This window comes from Dreissena polymorpha, chromosome 7 (assembly GCF_020536995.1).
Source record: "Dreissena polymorpha isolate Duluth1 chromosome 7, UMN_Dpol_1.0, whole genome shotgun sequence".
Classification (NCBI taxonomy): Eukaryota; Metazoa; Mollusca; class Bivalvia; order Myida; family Dreissenidae; genus Dreissena; species Dreissena polymorpha.
In genome coordinates this window covers 4605642-4630151 of record NC_068361.1, presented here as the reverse complement: position 1 = coordinate 4630151, position 24510 = coordinate 4605642, and the positions used below count along the sequence as shown (strand labels likewise).

General features: G+C 33.9%; 2 protein-coding genes and 1 long non-coding RNA gene across 4 annotated transcripts; 1 reads left to right on the top strand and 2 right to left on the bottom strand.

Annotated features, from left to right (window-relative positions):
* Nucleotides 1–6262: 6262 nt before the first annotated feature.
* On the top strand, nucleotides 6263–7937 carry LOC127837376 (retinol dehydrogenase 14-like). Of its 2 annotated transcripts, none has more exons than XM_052364379.1 (2): nucleotides 6263–6365; nucleotides 6567–7937. In XM_052364379.1, the coding sequence occupies exon 2, from the start codon at nucleotides 6577–6579 to the stop codon at nucleotides 7564–7566; it is 990 nt and encodes a 329-aa protein (XP_052220339.1). In that variant the 5' UTR covers nucleotides 6263–6365; nucleotides 6567–6576; the 3' UTR covers nucleotides 7567–7937. The 2 variants fall into 2 exon arrangements, with proteins under 2 accessions (XP_052220339.1, XP_052220338.1); XM_052364378.1 differs by having other exon boundaries at nucleotides 6364–6429.
* Nucleotides 7938–13683: 5746 nt separating this feature from the next.
* LOC127837393 (uncharacterized) lies at nucleotides 13684–17851 on the bottom strand. The gene is made up of 4 exons (XR_008029259.1): nucleotides 17638–17851; nucleotides 16067–16282; nucleotides 13915–13982; nucleotides 13684–13821 (listed from the first exon to the last, which is right to left on the bottom strand). It is a non-coding gene; the product is annotated as an uncharacterized LOC127837393 (long non-coding RNA).
* A 3189-nt stretch (nucleotides 17852–21040) lies between these two features.
* On the bottom strand, nucleotides 21041–23616 carry LOC127837382 (GTPase IMAP family member 9-like). Its single transcript, XM_052364385.1, has one exon. The coding sequence runs from the start codon at nucleotides 23306–23308 to the stop codon at nucleotides 22361–22363; it is 948 nt and encodes a 315-aa protein (XP_052220345.1). The 5' UTR covers nucleotides 23309–23616; the 3' UTR covers nucleotides 21041–22360.
* Between the last annotated feature and the right edge of the window lie 894 nt (nucleotides 23617–24510).

Below are 24510 nucleotides of genomic sequence, written 5' to 3'. Positions count from 1 at the left end.
ATTACAAATGGTGAAATAATTTAAAAAGACATCCTTGAAAATGTTATCTGGGTCGCGCCTTATTCTCCCAACACAGATCTTAAAGTCGCATGGTATACATGAAGGTGCAGTGTAACAATGCAAGGTGTAACTCATATCAAACCTGCTATTTAGCAGCACATCATTTAGTGTTCGCACTCCACTTTTGCCCAATCTGTTATTTATGATGTGGATTTGGCACATCCATCGTTTAGCCCTATACCATGATAGTTCATCATTGAAACTACCAGGTAGTAGGTTCTGCCCCTGAATAAATAAAATATAGCAAAATATTAATGTATGATTGTGTTGTAGTTGAAAATAATATATGACAATGAAAAAAAAGGTCTGCTGAAGTAGTACATCTCAATACAATCTAAACGATATTCCGATAGTCCAGACACATATTGGCTGAGAACAATTAATCAGTTTTCTTAAGCTGCAACCTCTTGGTCATGTCTGACAATTCATTGAAAATATAAAGTTTCAAAAGCATTACAATATATTTGTGTAGTTGGTCGTGCTTTATGAGACAGATATTTTTTTTCTTTCTACTTTCTTTATTTGTTGTTATGAATCTTAGATCATCATTGCTTTCATGTTAAACTTGATCATGAACACAACCATTAATATTGACATCCAAAACTATAAACTTTTACAAGAATAGAAACATTTAAATATGTACCAATAAAAATAATCAAATATACATTGTAATTAAATATATTCCTGACATATGCATTAATGCTATCATTTCGCATGGAATTGTCATCGCTAACCTGTCATTTTGAGATTGCACAAAGATTTGCAACATAAATTTAATATTACTTTTTAATACAACCTTGCTCCGTTCACAGTAGACGTTAAATGTAGTACAATAATTTTATGTACATAAAATGAAAGTAGAATACGTCTAATGGAATATATGCCCGTAAATTGTTCAACGAAATGTTAATATTGTCATTATAGAAAAGTTCAACAACAAATGATAAATTGAGAAGTGTTTAAAATTTTGACAACTACCTAGGCAAACAGACACATAAACAGCGTCTTAAATCGTTGTTATGGCCGCCAAAACGGCTCATACAAACATCATGATTGGTGTAATAGATTCATTAAACATGAAATTCCATCTTTTAAGACCAACTTTGATTTTTTGTAATGAGAAAAACAAATGAAAATCTTATTTTAATTTACCTTTGACAAAAACCAGGAAGTTTATCCGAAAATTGTCACTGTCGACTGTGCCATACTGTATTCATTGTTATTAAAGCTGAGGTTAATTCAAACCATGTAAAAATCAAGAGAAAATACAGAAAATTAAACTTCCACTGACTTATTTTTATTGGTTTAGATTATAGTTTAAAGTTAATGGCAAGCAAGTTGTTATTGTTTTGACTTAGTCTGCGAAACGGTAGTTAGAGACCGTCAAGTGAGCAACTTATTCTCGCATGAATATGTAAACAATAAAAACTATGCCGTAGCCAATGCTTAACAATTTTGATTCAATAATATTTTTTTACATGTATTAAAGTTCAAAGTAAAACTATTATTAATGGCAAACAAACTGCTCTTGTTTTGACAAACTCCGCGAAACGGTAGTTAGAGACCATACAGTGAGGAACTTATTCTCGCATGAACTCCAATTATGAATAATGAAACTGTTATACTTGAAAAAATATTGCATACTGTAATCCATGTACTTTCCTGTTCCGAGCTTTGTGTTGATAGCAAAACAAGGTATTCCTTTCTTGAAAAGTTGAAGACTCTTCTTTAAGTGATGGGTTTTGCCGTACGATAACCCGTTCACATGGCTACAGTCATCACACAATCATAAATCCACTTTATCCCCTTTTACTGCTCAAGAACAATATTAAATTTTGTAAATGACATGGGTTCTAAACGTTATTTTTCACAGTAGTCAAAATTTTTAATCGTTTGACATTTGTATTTCCAGGAATCGTTTTCTTCATAAATATCAACACTGCCATGCATTAGTTGACGTTTATCATTAACTCCAGTCACATTACTATGAACAATAATAACACTTTTATTAATTGTTCTCTTTCAATATAGCAAATTGCTTTTTCTTTAAACGACCCAATCTGTCAGGTACAATGTCGGCCATATTTGTTGTCATTGTATTCAGCGGGTCCAACATTTAGTATTTCATAGCGTATTTATAGAATATTCTTAGTTTTCCGCACAGTCCAGCGTTCGGAGTGACGGATATGTACGAAAGAATGCGATATTGCACAAAGTTCATTAGAGTGCTAATACCTTAAAAAAATCTTCTTACTGTCTCCGTAGACACTCGTATATTTTCGGCCTAGACCGTCAAGTTAGGAACTTATTCTCGCATGAATATGCAAACAATAATAAAAACTATATCGTACCCAATGCTAAGCAATTTTGCTTCAATAATATTTTTTACACGTTTTATAACACTGTCATGTTATATAGTGATATTCTGTATTTACAATGCGAGTTATTGAGAACTTCTTTGCAGGGACCTATTTGCTTGTAAAGGTCCGTCTTCTTTGATTGCGCATGAATGACCGCCAAGTGGTAAATCGGACTTTCACAAATTCATTCATTCGTGATTGTTTTGGCAGCCAGCTAAGTCAGCTTGTCTCAAAAATCGGTATTAGTATTAAAGCCCCTAGGCCAAAAATTGATATCGGTCTGGGCAATCCTCGGCTTCCAAAGGCTGATTCAATTATATTCCGATATCAGTATGTAATAACATGAAGGTTACCATATATTCCCTATTCATCGGCGAAATGACGGGCTGTTATTTTAAATCTCTGAATAATTGGGGAAGATCTACGAAAGTTTGCCGCTGTCCATATCGGCCCGACATATCACCGTGTTGCAACGGCCATTCCGGATCGATGTTTAACTATGAGTGCGGTGTCGGACCGAGATATTTGGATCTCGAGATAATTGAGGTGGAACGACGGCAGTATTCCTTTGATAATGTCGAAAGAGTTTCACGCCTTGCTGCTGGCCCAGTCTCGGTATGATGTAGTCATCGATATTAGGTCGATATGCAAATCAATATTGTTCCAATATCAGGTCAATATAAAATGTTTTCTGGACATGCATGGATTGGTTTTAAACGCGATACTAAATACTACTACGATGATAACGTGAAGGAACGATACTAAAGTAAAAGTAGAGAAAACGCATTTTCACATCGTAACATCGTGCTGTCTTAGTATCGCGTTCTCTTTATCTTGATGTCGCTTAATCATCATCGTTTTGTCGTTGCCTTTTATCATTGAACTATCATATATATATAATACATGTGTGTTTATCACCGATGTACTGTATCGGGTCATTTTGGCTCTATGGTAATTTATTTATTACGTAAAATGAAGCCTCAAAACGACTGACTTTCAAAGACTTTATGTTTATCATTTGCTGATGTGTGTTGCTATTCCGGTTGACACGTAGTTCCAACCACCGTTCACTAGAATATTATGTCCGGTGATGAACCAGGACGTTTTGGAGGCTAGGAATGCGACCACCGCCGCGCAGTCTTTCGGGTGCCCGACTCGACACAGGGGATGAACTCCAGCCTGGGCCTTCGGAACTGAATAGTATATACAATTACTCCTTAAGTGTGTATTTAATTATCGCCGGTTTGCTTTTCCAGAAACCTTATACAATAAGTCAGTTTTTTGCAATGTGCGTATTACATTAACGCAGGTCTGCATTGTTTTTCAGTGCATATTTAATAAAAATGTATGTTTTACAATGTTCATACTTGGTGAACGATGCAAATGTACATATAAAATGAATAGTAAAGACACGGTTGGAGTCGGGATAGTGAAAGTTGACCCGACGAGGATAAATACAAAGATAGGGCGAGCATTAGCAAAGCTGTTTTGACGTAGGATTGTATATCTGGTCACCCCTTTATTAGGTCTGTGTGGCACGTAGAAACAAAATTACTAACATACCTTTTTACAATCTGTGAACTTGGTTAACGTGACCTGTGTTAATTTGAAGTTATTCAGAGATACAAGATCCATATTTATAATTAAGATATATGTCAAATATAAGGCAGACACGACGCACTATATTTTCACTAATTGTGGCAATAAATATATACTCTTTGTACAATAACATCAATATAATTTCAACGAACTCTATAATATATCAAACCATTCATAGTACAATAATTACAACTTCTGTCACTGTCATATGAATGCTGCATTCTGATTGGATAATTTGATCACGAGACCGATTTTTCATTTTCCGATGAAAACATTTCGTATGCAAATTTAAACATGAATATTCATGGCGCTACTTTCTGGTCTTAAACAAGTTGCCAAAATGACGTCATGTTTTGCGCGAAACTTAATGGCGTTTTTTTTATTGGTCAATAACGAAATGACGTTTTATTTTTGCGCGAACTACACCTATATATACCCATTTTACGGAGATGAAACCGAAACTGAAAAAAGATTCATACGCTAGATTAAAAAGGACTTTTATAACCCTAACCACGATACAATTTCAGCTTTAAGATCATTTTGTGTTGTAATTATAAGAATTGAATAGCATTTTTCTGCATTTCATCGGTGTATGAACTGTCGGGAAAAATACACCTAATTTATGCATATTAGGCGTAATTTTCACGACAGTTCATACACCGATGAAATGCAGAAAAATGCTATTCAAATCTTAATTGAAAAAAACAATGTTGATGTACTATTATTCAAGTCTCCATTAAGAAACATCAGACACGACTGGTACATTAAACAGGGCCAAACATGGATTCGAATAATCCTAACAGCCATTTATTATCAAAGACCATCCATGATTTTAAGCAAATATGTATATAAGATTAAGGCTGTTATAATCTACTGTATATTGTATCAACATTCAAGGACTAAACCTGGTTTCCTAATGCTCTGAACAAGTTTTGTCCTTCTATGTATGCTTTGAGTAAGTGTGTAACACGTGTTGTGCCGTGTTGTATTGTTTTACAAGAATTTTGTTGCTTTTCTACGCTCTAGATGTTTCTATCGAACCTTAATTTTAAGTGTTTTTGCTATTGCCATTTTATATCACAAAACATCTACAAAACTGTGTGATTTTCATATTAAATTGAAATTCAAATTGCAAAACGTTTTTTACGTTTATCTGTTCATGAAGATTTGCTTATGCAAAACGTTTGTAATCGTTAAAAATAATTACAACGGGTGGTCCTATAATGGGAAAGAATGTATGCTGAAAGGAAACAGTGCGGATTATGATACCATTTGGTTTCGGGGAATCTCGGGAGAATTTCGATGTTTTTTTATATTCTTGTTATTATAAATTAATACTCTAGTTTCAAGATTTGAATATAAAACCGAAAGCTTTTAAGTAATTGACTGACTAAACACAAAATGGGAAACGAATGTGAATTTTAATGATAAAACACATTCTGTATCCCATAGAACAACTGATTTTTGATATAGTAGCCGCTTTAGGTGTATTGTAAAAAGGGATTATTTATTGCCAGTTTTCTACACTAAGTGGCTTATTTGTGAAGCATTTTTTGCATGTTTATTTGCAAGGTGGTTAAAATGTTCAGGCAGACTAAATCAAGTTTGTATCATGAATAAATATAAATATTTTGAAGAAACACAAATTGCTCATTTGGAATATTGACGATGTAACGTCCTTTGAAAGAATTATTATCTTTCAATAATATTATTACATTTTGTTATCATTACAGGAGTTTCAAAATGTGGACAAAACTGTACATTTTTTTATAAAATATATTCTGTATACCACAGAACAACTGAATTTTGATATATTGACCACGTGTAGGTGTATTGTATAGAAACGTTGCTGTAATGGCAATAAGGAGGCAGATATGGTTACATGTTAGCATAATGAGCTCCATTTTCAACATTTATACCTTTAATGCCCGAAATAGTGAGTGTTTTGTTTCTGTTACATTTCTAAATAAATTAGCATCCGTCTAAACAAGTTACTACTCATGAATTTACATGCAACTATATCGAATTAATGTTATTTTTTTATTTAACAAAATTGTTTGTCGTACGACAGGTCGGAAGAGGGGGCAATATTCCAAATGTTATTTTGGATACTACACAGACGTGTATTTAAACACGATGGCTGATATTGTAAACAGGTAGGTTTAAAAATAGGTTGAAGGTTGTTTACGAAAGTGAAACTTGATCTCTCTCTATATCTCTTTATATTCTCTCTCTATTTATAAATTGAATGTTACGTGCAGACTTGCATACGGTTTTAAACTCACACGAAGTAACGTAAACATTAAATAGCGGTATAAAGGGATTATTTATTGCCAGTTTTCAACAGTAAGTGGCTAAGTTGAACTGCATTTTTTGCATTTATATTGGCAAGTTAAGTTTTAATGTTCAGGTAGGCTAAATCAAGTTTGTATCAAGAATAAATATAAAGATTTTGAAGAAACACAAATTACTCGTTTGGAATATTGAAGATGTAACGTCCTTTGAAAGAATTATTATCTTTCAATAATATCATTGTTATCATTACAGGTGCTTCAAAATGGGAAACAACGAATCGTCATTTCCAATCCTTTCAATGACACGGGAGAGAATCATCATTGTTACAGGCGCAAACAGGGGAATAGGTTACGAAATCGCCAAGTGGTGCGCCATGATGGGGGCAACCGTCATACTTGCGTGTCGATCCGAATCGCGAGCCAGGGCAGCCATTGAAAATATGAACACTGAATTTCAAAATGAAAAACGGAAGGAAAACTGTTATTTGACGCAGAGTTCTTCTTTAGCTCTGGAATTTATGTATGTGGATCTTTCATCTTTCGAATCAGTGGTGAGTTTCTGCGAAGCCTTCAAGACAAGCGGTCGCAGGCTTCACGTCTTATTCTGTAATGCCGGTGTGGGTTATTTACCATATCAGAAGACTGATAACGGAATGGAAATGATGCTGCAAGTGAATTATCTCAGTCACTTTGTGATGATCGGAAAACTTCTTCGTGTTATGAAGCAATCCGGACCAGACTGTCGAATTCTGCTAATGTCAGGTTTTACGAAAAATGTCGCGATCGATCTCAAGAACATTAACTATTCTGGATCACCGAGAAAATTTAATAGCATACTTTACTACATCAGAACTAAGCTATACCAACAAATGCAAACTGAAGCAATGAGTCATAGGATTGCTCGGTATAACGTCACTATAAATTGCATTAAATTAGGTATTACTAACACCGACTTTTATAGTCACTATGAAGTTCCATGCTGTTTTTGTGAGTTTAGATGTCTCCTTGAGTCTACTCGAACACCATTCCAAAGTTCCAAATGTCCCATTGACCTGGCAGTGAATCCTCAGCACAGCGGTGTCAATGGTAGGTTTTGGTTCGACAGTAAGATTGTAAAATTTCCTAAATATGTTGCGCGCATCGAGCAAAACAGGGAAATACTTTGGGAAACTACGGTTGATCTTGTGCGACCGTATCTAACGGATGAAGAAATACTTGAGATAAATGGGGAGATTTGTGATACACACTTATAAAGAACCGCATCATGTGTTAGTGATAAATTAAGGACATCAAGTTCTACCGTAGTGATCATGCTGTAATTATATTGTCATTAGATTATTTTATGGGCGAGTTGATTTACTTTTGTGTATGGAATTATCTGTATAATACTGCCGATAAGTTGTCGTTTAAAAACGAGATAGGAAAGAGAACAGGATGGACAAAGAACGAAAGGAACTGTCAAACGGCACTGTCACATTTGAGACATTACTATACAGTAAATATATGCCAGTTGTACACGATACTATTATATTACGAATTTACTTTTAACCTACTATCATGTTAATTAACCTGACATGTATGTATGACATGTACATTAAAATAAAATGGCTCTGTTTTCATTAAATGAACACAGGTTTGTTGTAATTTGATTTTGTTCTAAAATGGATTGTTGGTATGGACCTGGACCATAGCCTGGACCATCGGCTTGCTGGTTCACACGTCTGGATGAAATGACAAGTCAATTTGCATTCAAGTTAAGGGCACCGCTGTACTTATTGTTAACAACAGTAGTTAACTAAACAGTTATACCTTTGTTATTACCATTTTAAGGCATTATTTCAGATGTTAGATCTATGGTATCACAGCGAGCTAATTTATCGCCATCTGAGAAGCAAGTTTAACCATTGTACATGTATGTATTTATTTGTTTTAGTTTGCCATAATCAGTAATCAGAATAATAAGTTCAAGGGTAAGTAAACAGTTTTAACACATTACACGGCACAGAGTAAGTAATGCAGATTGATGCACGTCGGGTTTAGGCGTGAAGGGTTAATCGCCCTAACGGACAAGCACGAGTAGGCCCGACTTTATAAAATTCTTACCCAATATTGACATAGGGTTCGGATGTCGTGTCTGTTTACTGCCATGTAAACACTTCCTTACCTTGGTCAAATGGTAACAAAAATGCTATTATTACACTGAAATAACCATAAAGGCACAACCTGACCAAATACATATTCGACACTTCTTAAGAACGTAAAAGAAACAAGAGTACCGCCTAGCGAGTGAAGACCGATCATCTATTTTTTCTTTTTTAAAGGTGAAGCGACCTATCTCAATACTTCAATCTAAAAGGATGGGGGGGTGGGGGGAGAGGGGTGTGTGTAGTGTGAGGGTGTGGTCATTTATAACATTATATTCAAAAAAAAAAAAAAAAAAAAAAAATGGGAGGGTGGTGGGGGTGGGGGTGATGGTGGGATTCTAAGATGGGATTGCTGGATGGTCTTTTAAAAATAAAATAATAAAAATAAATATTTGTGTTTATGTATGCATGTTTAAAAAAATGGGGATCATGGGGTTGAGAGTGGCGTATAGTATGAGGATGAGGTTATTTATTAGATGACCTTTCAAAAATAAGAAAAAATGGGGAAAAGAAAATGGGGGGGGATTCTGGGGGGTAGTTGGGGATGGTTTGGGTGCAGTCCGTTGTGGTATGTCAGGTAAGTGTTGTTTTGTCAAAGTATGAATCAAATCTGATCATGAATAAAGAAGTTATTATAATTTTAGCCAAATTTCATCATTTTACCTTGAGTCAAGGTCATTCAAAAGTCAATGTCAAATTCAACCTGCCAGGTACAGTACCCTCATGATAGAATGAAACTATTTGAAGACTGGAAAGCAATAGCATTAAGAAGTAAAAAGGATCTAAACATAGAATTTAACAAAATATTTAAAGTTACTAAGTCAAGAAAGGGCCATAATTCCGTCATATTGCCATCCAGAGTTATGCAACTTGTCCTGTTCAATCCCTTTATGATAGGAAGCGTGTGTTCCAAGGCTAAATACAATAGATATGATACTTTAGGGGTAAAGTGGACCAAAACACAAAACTTAACCACATTTTCAAATTTCTAAGTATAAAATGGCACATAATTCTGCCAAAATGCCAGCCAGAGTTACATAACTGTGCCTGTCTAGTCCCCTTGTAACAGTAACTAAGTGTTGCTAATATGAAAGCAATAGCTTTGATACTTTAGCAATAAAATGGACCTAAAAACAAAACTTAACTAACTTTTTCATTTTCTAAGTATAATAAAGGCACATAATTCTGTCAAAATGCGAGCCAGAGTTATCTAACTTTGTCTGCCAAGTCCCCTTATGATAGTAAGTAAGTGTACCAACTTTGATTGCAATATCTTTGGTACTTTATGAGAAAAGTTGACCTAAACACTAAACTTAACCGGACGCCGACGCAGACGCCGATGCTCAGGTGATGACAATTGCTCATATTTTTTGTTTCAAATAATAGATGAGCTAAACATGCAATTATATGGTTTCCCTTTCTATATACAAAGTGAAACTGCAATGCCTATTGAAACTCAAAAGATCGACATAATTCCGGGTAAAAGTATTAGTTTAAACCTATTTGTTTAAACGTAAAACAAAACGTATTCGTTTCAAGAGTTACCATAAACATGTAATGTTGTAAAATTATGCTAGAATCAAAAGAAATACGGTTGTGAGTGTTGTATACTTGTTAGTCTACAGTGTTTCTTATAAAACAGCAAATTGAGCTTACTTCCTTTTTGACTTATTTGTTCTTATCAGAACTCAATTTTTTTATTTATTAAAAAACACATATAACAATAGTATATAGTAAGTCCAAAAATGGAAATTGGCAAATTGAATGAATTGCAAGATTTGAATAATAGTCTTCGACTTAAATTGCAAGAAATCAATATTGGTGTGCCAAATAATTTACAAGACGCTCATGTTTAGCCCGCTCATACATTTCAAGAATTTAATGAAAGCCAGTAAATGATATTGTCAAATCAAATCATCAAATCAAAATTTATTTATTGTCGGTATGAGAATAACATGTATATAACATAAGCTATGTATAGCTTTTGACCGACCTATAAACAAACAGTAGCACGTTTCAACACATAAATACATGGCATACATAAGAAATATTATAATAATAAAACACACTAAAAGCATAACTAAAGCATTACTCCTATAGCACATTATTAAAATCTAAGCAGGAATATAAATCAGTACTATACATTCACAATTAAAAGCTGTGTAAAAGATTGCTGATCTTGACCCAAGGAAGAGGCCTAACCTTCCATAAAAAGAAAAGGTGTAAAAAGGGGCAATACAATGAAAATGGCTTAAAGGAAATCATCACTCAGATCCAATTTGAAGGGAACTGATCAGCAAATTTCACACAATAAAAGCAACAAAATACAACAATGATGAATGAAGAATAAAATATCACTATAAAAGCAAAAACAATACAATACTAATGCTGAAGTGATTTACCGCATGTGTAACTAGCACTATTTCAAGTGAAATGTACGGAAAAAAACAACAACAACACAATAACAACAAACTGCTGTAGTGGCACTAGTGTTATATATACGTTAAGCTAAAGCAAACAAAGAAAGCAAAAGCAAAAGGTATCATAATGAAAACCTAATAAAGCAAATGCAAGAAATCAAAATGCAAATTTCTCAGACAAAGCAAAAAGCAGAGAGGCAACACAATGAAAACAAATAAAACGAATGAAAGGAATCAAAACATGCAAACAGTAAGCTCAACTTTGCTTACAGGATCTACAGGCACAGCCCACCCCATCCCATGATGCAACCAAATTCCGGAACTGATTGTCGTTGCCCTCATCTCTAAAATGTTGTGGCATGGAGTTCCAGAGTCTGGCTGCTCCTGAGCGGAATGAGCTGAGCCCGTATTTAGTAGTTCTCACCCGTGGAACTTCAGCAGTGTTTGTATACCTAAAAGAGTAATGATTATTTTTTATATTAATCAAATCATGTAAGTAAGCAGGGCATTGTTTATTAATTATCTTAAAGGCCATTGCTCGCATACGTCTAATTTTAAGAGATGGTAGTTTGGATTTTTCTAGGAGAGTTTCATAATTAGAATTATAATCATTATAGATAAAACGTAGTGCACGTTCTTGAATCTTTTCAATTTTCTTAGTGCTAACTTCACCACAAAAATGCCATGTTAATGGGCAATAATTGAAATTCGATAAAATAAAGGAGTAGTAAATATTTAATAAGTTTACCTAATTTGCATAAATTGTGACCTATTCGCTTAAGTACATTTAGTTGCCTAGATGCTTTTTTACAGATATTTGAGATGTGGGAATTGAAATTTAATTGGAAATCTATTGTTACACCTAATAATTTTACTTCATCTTCACACGGAATGTTTATGTTGTCCAATTCAAAAGATATACTAGTTTTATTAGTTTTATTTCCAATTTTAATAGCCTGGAACTTATCAGGGTTTGCCTGCATTTTATTGTTCTCGAACCATTTAATTAGGTTATTGCTGTCTTTTTCTAGGTTTTCCTTTACTTTTCTATGTTTAGGTTTGAGCAAGAAAGTGTGTTATCATCAGCATAATTGTAAATATTGCACTCAGTTACAAAATGAAAAATGTCATTTATAAATATATTAAAAAGTACAGGGCATAATATTGAACCTTGTGGAACTCCTTTTATAATGTCTCTGAAACAGCTTTTATTTGTCCCTAATTTAACACATTGTTTACGATTTGATAAGTAACTTGATAATAAGGATATAGCATTTTTGGACACACCATATGATTGAAGTTTTAATATAAGAAGGTCATGCGGAACACAGTCAAACGCCTTGGACAGGTCCATTAAAATTGCAGCTGTATATTTATTTTGGTCTAAAGCTAATTTCCAATCCTCGATTACTTTTAAGAGTGTAGTTTGGCAGCCATATCCTGGTCTGAAAGCTGAAAGTTAAATGTTGAAATGTTGGTTAAAGAATTCTAGTATTTGTGTATTAATTGCCCTTTCAAACAGTTTTGAGATTATTGGTAGTATGCTGACTGGCCTATAGTTGCTTTTATCTAATGTACTGTTGTTCTTATGTAGGGGACTTACTTCAGCTATTTTAAGATTATCTGGAAATGTTGCTGTGGTAAATGATTTATTTATTAACTTTGTAATTGGTTTAATTATTGACGGTTTGGCAAGTTTAACAATTTTAGAAGGGATGCGGTCATGGCCTGTAGCTTTTTTAGTACCTAGTTGGTCTATTTGCTTATTAATGAATTCTTCATTTACAGGTTTAAAATCAAATTTTACTGAAGAGGATATATTTTCTTCTATTTTAGTTATACTAGGATGTGATGAATCTATTTGCACTGCGTCATTACCAATGTTTTTCGCAACATTAACAAAGAAATCATTAAAAATTTCGCTTACCTCGGTTTTATCATCTACTAAATTGGCATTTTCATATAAAATAGTATCTTTTTGGGTTATTGATCCTTTATTTGTTAAAAATGGTTTAACTGTTGGCCAGAAATCTTTTGATTGACATCCACCAATACATCGGTCCAGAAAATATTTGTTTAAAGATTTTCTCCTTAAGCTAGTAACCAGATTTCTTTGTTTTCTATATTTATCCCAATTTTTTGCATTCTTGTACTTGTTGTATTTATTTAGCAGCATTCGCTTTTGATATATAGCTTGTTTTAGTGTCTTATTCATAAAAGGTACTGGTTTATGGAGCATCTTTTTCTGTTTTAAAGGGGCATGTTTATCAGTTAAATTTAGAAGTACATTGCTAAATGTTTCATAGTCAGTATTTACATCTCCATTCATATCAAGAGTAGACATTTTATCATTTAATTCATGATTAAACTTATCAACATCAAAGTTTTTGTAACTTCTATAATAATAGAATTTTGTTTTATTTGTCTGGTTTTCTAGTTTAAGTTGACAACCAATAATGTTATGAACATCACTAAGACCACATGAAAAATTGCATGATTTAAAAACTAAAGATTTACAGTTTGTTAAAATGACATCTAAAAGTGATGGTTTACCATTTACAGTAAAACATGTAGGTTTGTTGACAATATTATCTAAATCAAAACTATCACAGATATTCATAAGTGGTTGGCATTTTGCACTGTCCAGCATATCAAAGTTCAGATCGCCAAGGAAAAAGATGTTATCATATTTGCTCGTAATATTGTCTATGGTTTTTTGGCACTGATCTTCAAAAACATTATTTTTAACTGAAGGAGGCTTGTAGGTACAAAGAAATAAAACTTTCTGATTTTCTATATTTACCTCTAATGTAATACTTTCTAGTTCACTAAATTCAAGCATCGGTTTTCGTTCGCCTGCTATTTGAGACCTAAGATACACCGCCACGCCACCTCCATGTGCTGTTCTGTCTTTTCTCCAGAGGTGAAAGTTGTCTACTGCAAACTGAGCATCCGGAAATAGTTTAAAACAAATGCATCAATAATTTTGCAAGAATAGAAGTTTTGTCCAGTAATTTAGTTTCCAGAATTTACATACCTTCTGATACAGCTCCTCGTCCTGGTATTTTCCATGTGCTCTTCTAGAGATGTTGCTCACAATCGTGCCTGGGATTTAAGACAATACGAGTCAGTTAATGTCTCATACGGGGCGTGAAGTCGGTTTGCTTCATATTTTGCCCCATCACATCAACTACCAAATTTGTTTAAATTGTTAAATGTTCAGAAGTGTTCCGGTTCATGCACTGTTTTGGTACTCAATTATGTAGATTGGTTAACAATATAGCAAAAAACGAAAACGATATTAGCGTTTATTGATCGAACTCAACGAGATAAAAACCTTAACACTTTATATGTTAAAACATTACATAAATGTCTTACTTTATCGAGTTAACCCGAGTACCATGTGGAACCATTTCTTAGAACGTAAAGACACACTATAGCATTTTAACATAATATGTCGGATATTTGTTGAGAACACAAATCTGAGGCATGCTATAACTGTCCCACATATCCTTAAATCAATGTTTTGAGCACATATTTCTGGCATCGACCAACATGTTTCCATGCTGTATATGAACATGTACAAAATATTAATCACTAAATAACAAAACACCTGACTTTTATTATTGGTTTGTCATCCTTCCGTTTTATTAAACGAGTCTATTATAAACGTCCAGTCCAGCTCTCCCGTCTGTTATTGTCAAATAATTTTATGACATACGATATTGTACAATATAAAGAAGTGAATTACCACCCGAAACGTGTATCAATCACTATGTATTTTAATAATGGCAGTATGATGTACAAAACATCCTGTGAATAGCGTGTGGCCAATAAGCAGAAACTCTAAATCATACAAATAATGTTTGATTCAATGACGAAACGAGATCTGTAACAAATGTGTAAAAACATACAGTTTTTCATTAATCGATTTAATAAAATGCATTGTCAGTGCCATAAACACTATTTATTGACTGAATATATGTTTGTGTAAAAACTGACAAACGAAATATTCTGCAATGACATGAAACACGCATCTATATACAGACGGAAATACAACTTAATCGGAAAAACATACATAATTTTATTACATCTGACTTTAGCCTCATGCTACACGCATATTGTATGTAATCGTTAAATTTTCAAACTTAGTATCCCCCCCAAAAAAAAACAACTCACCAAAACATGTATTTCTTGAATGCCTCAGATGTTCTTTCGACAATGCTTTTACGGTCGTTCGCGACTGTTATGTCACCCGGTATGAAAACTAACTAAAAAGCACGTAGTATTCCCATGCATATCTTGTGTTATTAGAATTTTTAATATACAAGTTGACCTCCTTTTTATACGGGAAATATATGTAATAGCGTTTTTAGACCCATATAAACAAGTATCGCCGAATTCGTTTCACATCAGAGAAGGAATATGTAACAAAACAAAGAAATGCATAGTCTGTAAATGTATCCCAGTATTTGACATAAATTTTTAATAATTATTAGTTATTACATATAAATATTCTATAATATGTATCTCTTGAAATGGTAAGGTCTGGTAAGCTTTTATTACTGTTTTTGTTCGAAAGCAAGTGCATACCCTATCAATTCTCTACACGAGAATCAAAAAGTATCTCGAAATATATTCTGTATCAGTCAAACGAACACAACAGTCAATCAACTTTCATAACCTGCAATTATGTTTCCAACGTGTTATACAATGTTAACCTTGCACAACATAATATGAAAATTGTCCCTTTAAATTGCGTTACAATCAGATAATGCATATCCTGGTCGAGATCCAATATCATGGCTCAGTGCAAATAAATTCAATCAGAATACAAACGCAATACAAACGTTGTTTTTTTAGATACTAAGCTAGGTGCTCTTCTGGTGAAACATGAAGCATGACATACCTTAAACTTTTATCAATAAGTGTTAGCTTAACTCGTATATCCACAAATCTTCTGAATGCATTTTTTGCGGCTTGTACAAAGATATGTTGCGCAGGCAGAAAATGTGTGTTGTACCGAATAGAAATATTTTGGTTGAAAAAAAAATAAATAAATGATCATATTGATTAATTGAATTTTATTTTGGATCTACGAAGTACCTTTTCCCGACCCAGATCAATATGTTTATGCATACATCCGCAGACTTTACCTAAAATGGTGTTTTTGTTTCACCTTTACTTACACTGTCCTCCTTACACCGTTTCTTCTTGCACGCCTCGGTGACCCTCACGAGGTTCGCTGCGCTCCGTCCGTTCAGCGACAGGCGGCACCCAAGCCCCGCTAAATGAACGGCCATACCCTCACCGATTTTACTTCTCGCCTCTGTTTTCGATCAAAATGGTTATCGACTGTGAAGCGTCTACAAGACGTGTTTCTTCCCTATATGTTGCGATTTTAACTGAAATAAATAAAATTGTTTGAAAAAAAAACACATATATATATCTAAATCTATGACGTTAAATGCGATTTGATTTAGAACATGTAAATAATATAATAACCTAATTTGTCATAACATTTAAGTTTAATGTGTGAGCAACGTCACTTGCAATAGCCCCTATTTTTAAGTCAGAATCTGGATGTTGTTTAAAAAAAGAATTATTGCTAGCACATGTTGATGTAATTAATAAAAACTATAAATACAATCATGCATAATGTATCCGTTGTGATTGTATCCCAAAGAAAAATTGCTTATTTAATCTTTTCTTAAATATCGACAACTAGTGTAGATCTCTTACGCACGTATGCCTTTGTTTTGCATTGTCAGTTGAACCCTCGAAGCTATGGTACGTATTTCCATGATAATACTAATAACGTTATATAGAATATTGTCGTGAAATAATGATCTAAGTATATTTTTATACTTACCTGCAATGGTAAAACCACTTGTTAGATTAGCTCTTTTTAACGTAGGGGAGGTTACTGTGTAGTATATTTGCCACAAACATTCCACATTTACTATGCACGACGCAACATTAAACAAACAAAAATCAAGAATTTGATCTTTTAACAGTATTTGTAAACAAGAGATGTGTTTTGTCAGAAACACAATGCCCCCTAATGCACCGCTTTTTTTACCTTTGACCTTGAAGGATGACCTTGACCTTGACCTTTCACCACTTAAAATGTGCAGCTCCATGAGATACACATGTATGGCAAATATCAAGTTGCTATATGCAATCAGTTATTGCAAACGTTTACTATATTCAAGTTTACAATTTTTGACCTTTGACCTTGAAGGATGACCCTGACATTTTACCACTCAAAATGTGCAGCTCCATGAGATACACACGCATGCCAAATATCAAGTTGCTATGTTCAATATTTCAAAAGTTATTGCAAAACTTTTATTTATTAAAGCTTTAAATTTTTGACTTTGACCTTAAAGGATGACCTTGACCTTTTACCACTCAAAATGTGCAGCACCATGAGATACACATGCATGCCAAATATCAAGTTGCTATGTTCAATATTTCAAAAGTTATTGCAAAACTTTAATATATTAAATTTTTGACATCTGACCTTGAAGGATGACCTTGACCTCGATCTTTCACCGCTCAAAATAAGCAGCTTCTTGAGAAACACATGTTTGCCAAATATCAAGTTGCTGTGTTCAATATTTCAAAAGTTATTGCAAAACTTTACTGTAACCTTAAAGTTTTGGGATATAATGACAGAATGACAGACAGGCCAAAAAACAATATACCCCCGATCTATCGATCCGGGGGCATAAAAAGTACAATTTACATTACTCACCAGTAATCAAAACAACTTTTCTCTGCAAAGCAGTCATCTCGTATGTATGCCCTCAATTATAACCCGTATATTATGAAATGCGATATCTTATGTTAAACCCTCACTGTTAAAAAGATAGGAATATAACAAGATTTAACTACATACAACGCGAATTCTCTCAACACGGGACAATGAATAAAGAGATAATTTGTAACATAAGCGTGTATCATGTAAGCAACTGTATACAATATTGTAAACAGGAAACACACGTCATAATATTCAGTGGTGAATGCACCTTTATTCACATAAAACAATCGTTTTGTATATCGACGTGTACATTATTTTCGATTCTAGTTTTAACAGGGTTGTGTTTTGAACGAATTCGTCTGCTTTATGTATACCTGCGATGATGTTTACAGGCCAAAAGCACACACTATTTTCCGTTAATGTGTTTAACGCATGTTTGTTTACCTGAAATCTTTGTACTGAACCTTAGTATATTCGTTGGACACAAAGTATGTTTTGTTTACATTTTGTAATACTTGTTCAATCCCCTAATGGTTTGATCTGGTAACCTATTAATAACGGTGTTATGCAGTAAGACAAAATAACGTTTCGTTATAAAGGGATAATTTAAAGGGGCCTTTTCACAGATTTTGACATTTTTTAACTTATTCATTAAATGCTTTATATTGATAAATGTAAACATTGGATCGTAAAAGCACCAGTAAAAAATCAAGAATAAAATTAAAAAAGGAAAAGAACATTGCCCGGAGCAGGTTTCGAACCAGTGACCCCTGGAGTCCTGCCAGAGTCCTGAAGTAAAAACGCTTTAGCCTACTGAGCTATTCCGCCGAGTACACATTCATGATGTATTTAATACCTTATATAAGCAATCTTCGTAGTTTCACAAAATTTAACGACAAAAACAGAACTCTCCAAATTATTCAATCGTTTCGCGTTGCAACGCTTTATAATTTTTAGATTTTAAAATCGTCAAAAGATGCATATAATGGCTATATTAGAGCATGGTAAATGTTCAGTATTACTGTTTCCTCACAAATATCAAAACTAAAACGAAAATTTGCGGATCTGAAACAACTTTTTTCAATTTTGTCAATTTACCAAAGCGTGAAAAGATCCCTTTAAGTTAAACATGCAGAGAAATATAACGCAGTTTTGTATATGACTTAAACTTAATGTTCTTTCTTTAATGTTATTCTTGCCATAACTTTATAACGATTACTTCTTGTATAAAGCGCACGTAGAAGCATGTGTATTATGGCATAGAACGGTTATGTATCACTTATTTTAAGTTTGACAAATCGACAATGTTCAAAGAAAAAGATGTTATAGAATAAAACAGGAACGTATGCATTTCAATCCGAACGAAGAACATGTTAAATACTATGTTCGTAAACTCATAATTATCAATCGTAATCATAAACAAAACACGTTCAAAGCGGCGTTCATCGTAAGTGCAAAAACGTTTATTACCGGAATAGCATTAAAGCTACCAAATTCAAAAACCTGCGTGGTGTAGTGGCGGCGATGTTTAGAAGTTCAGGGTTCGAACGCTTGTGCAGGCACTTTTTATTTATCTTTTCCTTGTAATTATAAGTTTTCAAAAATAAAAATACAACAAAAAGAACATAAAAGTGTTACTGATTTGCTAGTTAATTCATACAAATACAATTGTATTCTTCGGAATGAAATTCTTGGAGGATTTTTTATATTTGTTTCAATCTGGTTCAGGTCGCCTTCAATTATCCTGAACAAGAACACGCCGTCTGGATTGTGTTACTCTGTCAAAGAAAAGGCTCAGTTAAACCAATAGTATATGGTGTGTAACTACTAATTATACTTATATCCAACGCGATTAAGTGCGTATGGTTTCTGAACATCATCCCAAAGATCCGCAAGTCTGCACGAGTTGCGCCAACGAACTAGGACAACATGAACGGCGCTTTCGTCAGAACGCGACGTGTTACAATCAAAGCTACAATATGCTTGGCACTGGTTTCCGTTGTGTTTTCGTTTTCTCCAGCAGTTCCTAGCATCTTCGTTACAATTCTGAACGCCTCAAACCACAACGTCGGAATGTTTATGAACACCTTTATTTTTGTTCTCTCTCTCTCTCTGTATTATACAAACAACTTTTCCAATCTTCTCTTTGATTTGTGGATGAGCAGTCGCTATCGGCATCGCGTTCGCAGTTTGTTTCAAAGATCGAGAAGAAACACATTGTCTACCATAGCCGCAAAATTAGTGCATTTTTTATTAAGAACTGGAGATAACCAAGAGACAAAAACACACATTTGTTACGAAAAAAAGTAATGAATACATGGACGTATGAAAACGATTTAAATATAGTATTGTATATAATGAATCAGAAGAATTAAAATATAAACCTTCTTTTTAAATATAGACCCATATTGTATACTTATCAACATTAACACCTGATTGACAAAACAAACGCGTTTTGCAGGTATTGTGTTATACTTCTATCACATTTATTAAGTATCAAAAATATGAACGCGTTACGATCAGCTGTGTTCGATAAATATCACGATACCCTTAAGTAAGGTCGAAAAGTGATTACCTACTTGTCAAAATACATGTGACGTATATTACTATGTGGCATAGTTATATGATAGTCAATACACAATATTTATATTATTAAACATATAGATCAGTATTTTGGTCATAACAGGTTCGAACCTTACTGCTCAGTAGTTGGTTATAGTCGGTCACTTTTATTCCACCATATATGCAACGCTCGATATTTACGTAGGTGTAAATTCAGGTAGTAGTACATATTGTAAGATTGATGACCCTTTAAAGAATTTTATAGAATTTCATATGTTTAATTTAAATACCCTACGAAGTATTGCGTCACGTACATGTGTTTTAAAATTAACACGACTATTGTCAAGAAATATATGTCCTCTACCAGCTCCACCATTGTCAGATTGTTTTTATTTGTTGTTTATGTTGCCATAGCAACCACAATTTTTGACGTAGGAACACAATTAAATGACTTGCATAATGTCCATATTGCCATCTATCCATGTTTCAAGTTTCATGAAAAAATATGAAGAACTATGAAAGACATACAGACAGACAGACGCACAGAGCGAAAACAATAAGTCCCCTCTGGTGAAACCGGTAGGGGACAATAAACCATTGGCCCGCCACGGTATAGATTGCTGATAAGCTTTCAACAATGGAATGATTGAAGTCATAACGTTCATGCATTACCATGGAAGCAGGTTCTTTGTCTCATTAACAGATTACAGATAAAAGATTAATTAACGATTGAGTTATTTAATATGTGAATGCATATCCCTTGATTTTTTAAGGAAATTCAATTTTATCACGTGTACACACAAATAATAAAAATAGAAAAACAACACTAGGAACGCACTGTATGAGATTTATTACATTAATTAAGTTCATTTGATAAAATACCATTAAAGGTAAAATGACTAACAAAACACAGACTTAGCTATAAAATTGATGAAACAAATCGTTATAAGCACATGAAGCGGAAAATCAATTTATATGGACATCTCTATTATTACAAACAGTTTTCTCTTGATGGCACAACTGGGGTTTCATTTTGCTTGCAGTAATAGAGATTAAGAGCAGCTTACTTCTCTGCATTTCTCAAAGGTGCAAATTTAAAATCAAAATATAGAACGAAAATATTGAATGCATTTTTCTGCCATTTCAGTCTCTTTCACGGGCGATAATGGTTCTGGAGTTCAATATTTCTGTACTTAATTGACAAATAAGCTTACTTTTGGTATTTAAGTTCAATTTTTTTTGTATTTCGATGATTAAAGAAAGCTCTTTAAGTTTCTGAAAGCTTATGTCATTTGTCAATAAAACTGTGTATTCTGACCTTTCTGAAATGATTAAAATAGTGTTGCAATTGATCCTAAGACACGACTTCTTTATTTGTTTTTACAACACTGTACTTTTTCGTGAAGTTCATAACAGATAGTATCTCTTTTTCTTTGCATTAATAAATGCATGCCTGTTAACCTTCACCAACATTTGCATCCTGTTTACATTGCGCCAATCCATGTATTGTGGCGTGTGTCAAAATGTTAATGTGTACCAAATATGTTGGCAGTTTGCCTGAGCATTCATTGTGTGGACCCCGGACACGCATTTGAGTTTTATGTTTTTACCAATCTGGTGGATGTTTTATTGTTTTCCTATATAACATTTAGTATTTTTGAAATATGGAATTTATTTATTAATTATATTTGAGTTCAAATACATTTCATTTTAATTCAAGCATTGAGTACAGATTTTTTTCTTTGTTTGCTTTGTAAAGGTATTTTGTAAGGACTGCATCTATATAAAAGATTCTATGTCTTTGTTAACCAGCGATGCTATCAAACAACATTACATGATGCCACATCAGACATATGCACGTTTGTCAACCAAAGTTGCATTATTTTAAAGCTAGGTTTTGATCAAAATAATTAACACACACAAAACCCAGTTAACTGTGTAGAATATTTGCATTACACGAAATTGCGCAACTATATGTTTATATAAACGCCTAACTGCATTTTAAGCTATTTATCTCAGCAGTTTAAGCAATGTATTGCAGCAGTTTTAGCAATTTATTGCAGCAGTTTTAGCTTTTCTTGCAGCATTTGCGAGCTATGCGATGAGCTAAAAGCCCCTTGCTTACGAAACGGAACGTCACATTTTAGCACTGTTTTCATTGTGACTGCCAGAATTTGCGCAATACAAACGGCGTTATGGTTCCTCCCAATGCAAGTAGTCCAGTCCCTACATGGGCCACTCCGTGCGCCATTGCTACTCCTCCGGCAACCGCCATATGACCGGCGGATGCTGCAACTCCAGCCAAGACACCACCACCAGCGGCAGCAACCGCAATGCCGCCAACAGTCCCTAACAGAAGTACTCCACCGGCTGTCCCGGCAATCAATGGAACGTTCCAGTAAGGCAAACGCCGTCCTAGTTCTGCACTCATATCACGGATTTGCGATGCAATGTCTGTGTCCTCTTGTTGATTATGAAGCATGTCTTGAAGGACGGCTTCGTGAATATCTCTGTTTTTGTGTTTGTAGACTGTTTTCCCTTCTTCTGTCATCTGCTCCATGAAAAGTGAGAACTTCTCGAAGTCGAATTGTTTTGTTGTGTTTTCAATCCGTATTATTCGTCCACCGCATAACTCCACCAGTTTTTTTAGGTACCCCGATTCATTCCAGAACTGTTGAAAATGCCTGTCGTCATCAAATCTTCCACCATTCGTCACTACGATTATAGTGTGATCAAAGACATTTTCGCCGAATATTATTCTCAGCATATCCGCCATGAACTTTTCTTCATCCGTGAATCGGTCCGCTTTGATTACCAACACAAACACATGTGGTTCCAGCGCCGCAACCTGGATAATCTTAAGCGCTGTTTCCGCAATGACTCCGCAGTCAAACAGTCCGGGAGTGTCCACAATATCATACTCAAATTTATACTTGCTCACATTTTTCCAGCAGATACTTCGACACAAGTCCGACGTTACTCCATTAGCACTAAGGGTGGACTTGAAATCGTCACGACCTAAAAGTGTGTTCCCTGTTGCACTTTTGCCATTTCCCGTTTTGCCAAGCAGTACAATTCTTCGCTCCTGCGTAGAATCTGACATTTTGTTTTCCGCTACGCAACACCGAAATAGATATTTTGTTAAATAAACCTGTCAACAGCTTGTTCACATTATGCGTTATCAATTGCGTCACGGTCGACAAAGCTGTGTATTCACGTTCTACCGCTGGGCGTAATGCGCATTTAGCCAATAAATGGTGAAAGAGACCGTGCAGTTGAGACAAATGAAGCGTTCGTAAGCCCTGAAGCAATCAAATTTGTTAATTTGATTTAAAGGGTTCAAACGTGTAATTAACTTCGTCTCATATAGTCTTATTAAACATTTCCGATACCCCAAACGCCCTCCGAGTATGTGCGTAAAACTACGATAATTTAGTAAAAATGTAAACAAGATACCAACTCTAAGACGCATCGATTATAAAAACTTGCATTTGTGGTGTAGAGGTAAAGCATACGCGTTTACATACAGAGGCCCCATTGGGGAACGTTTTTAAAGGATTTATATTTTTGTATATCTATATTTGAAATTAAAATAATTAAAGGCTATTTAAAAAAATAAATTGTTGCTAATAAATACAGTAAATAACTGTTAACATAAAAGAAAAGCTTATCTTTTTCACCATGGCTTAATCGTACATGTCTTTTACGTTTTTGAAGCGTATTACACAATCCAAGGTTTAGTTAAGTTATTTATTCTTGTTACATGTAATTATTTTGTGTGCTAAGATTTGAATGGATTATATTTAAACACTCTCATGCCCAATTGAACTTGCCTGAATCTAATTTTGAATATTGATGCTTAAATTAGCAATACGAAGAATTCCGGATCCGTTAGCAACTGATGTACTATGTGTTATTAAAACTTGTTAGCAGTTTATGATAGTTGAATATGTATAAATTTAATTCAAAAAGTTAAGGCAAATCTAACATTATCTCAAAATAATGTATGCAACATGGTAATGTCTTATTCGTTTGTACAAACGTGGGTCTCCTTGCCAGTAAAGTTTGAAAGTAAAATTGGTAGGGTGCAACTAAAATATATTATTTATTTGTTGATCAAGGACTCATTCTAAAAATGTCTAAGCTCAAAGTTTGTATTTTATTTATTTACTTATTTTTATTCAAATTGCATTCTAACTAGAGAGTATAATGCATTTGTGTTAAATACATAAAACGTGAATCCTTCTGTAACAATATTCATAATTGAAATAAGTTTACAAATGGTCATGAAATAAAGAGAAAAAA

Coding starts and splice junctions, on each gene's coding strand:
- LOC127837382 (XM_052364385.1), bottom strand. CDS start 23,308: ATGTCAGATTCTACGCAGGAGCGAAGAATTGTACTGCTTGGCAAAACG.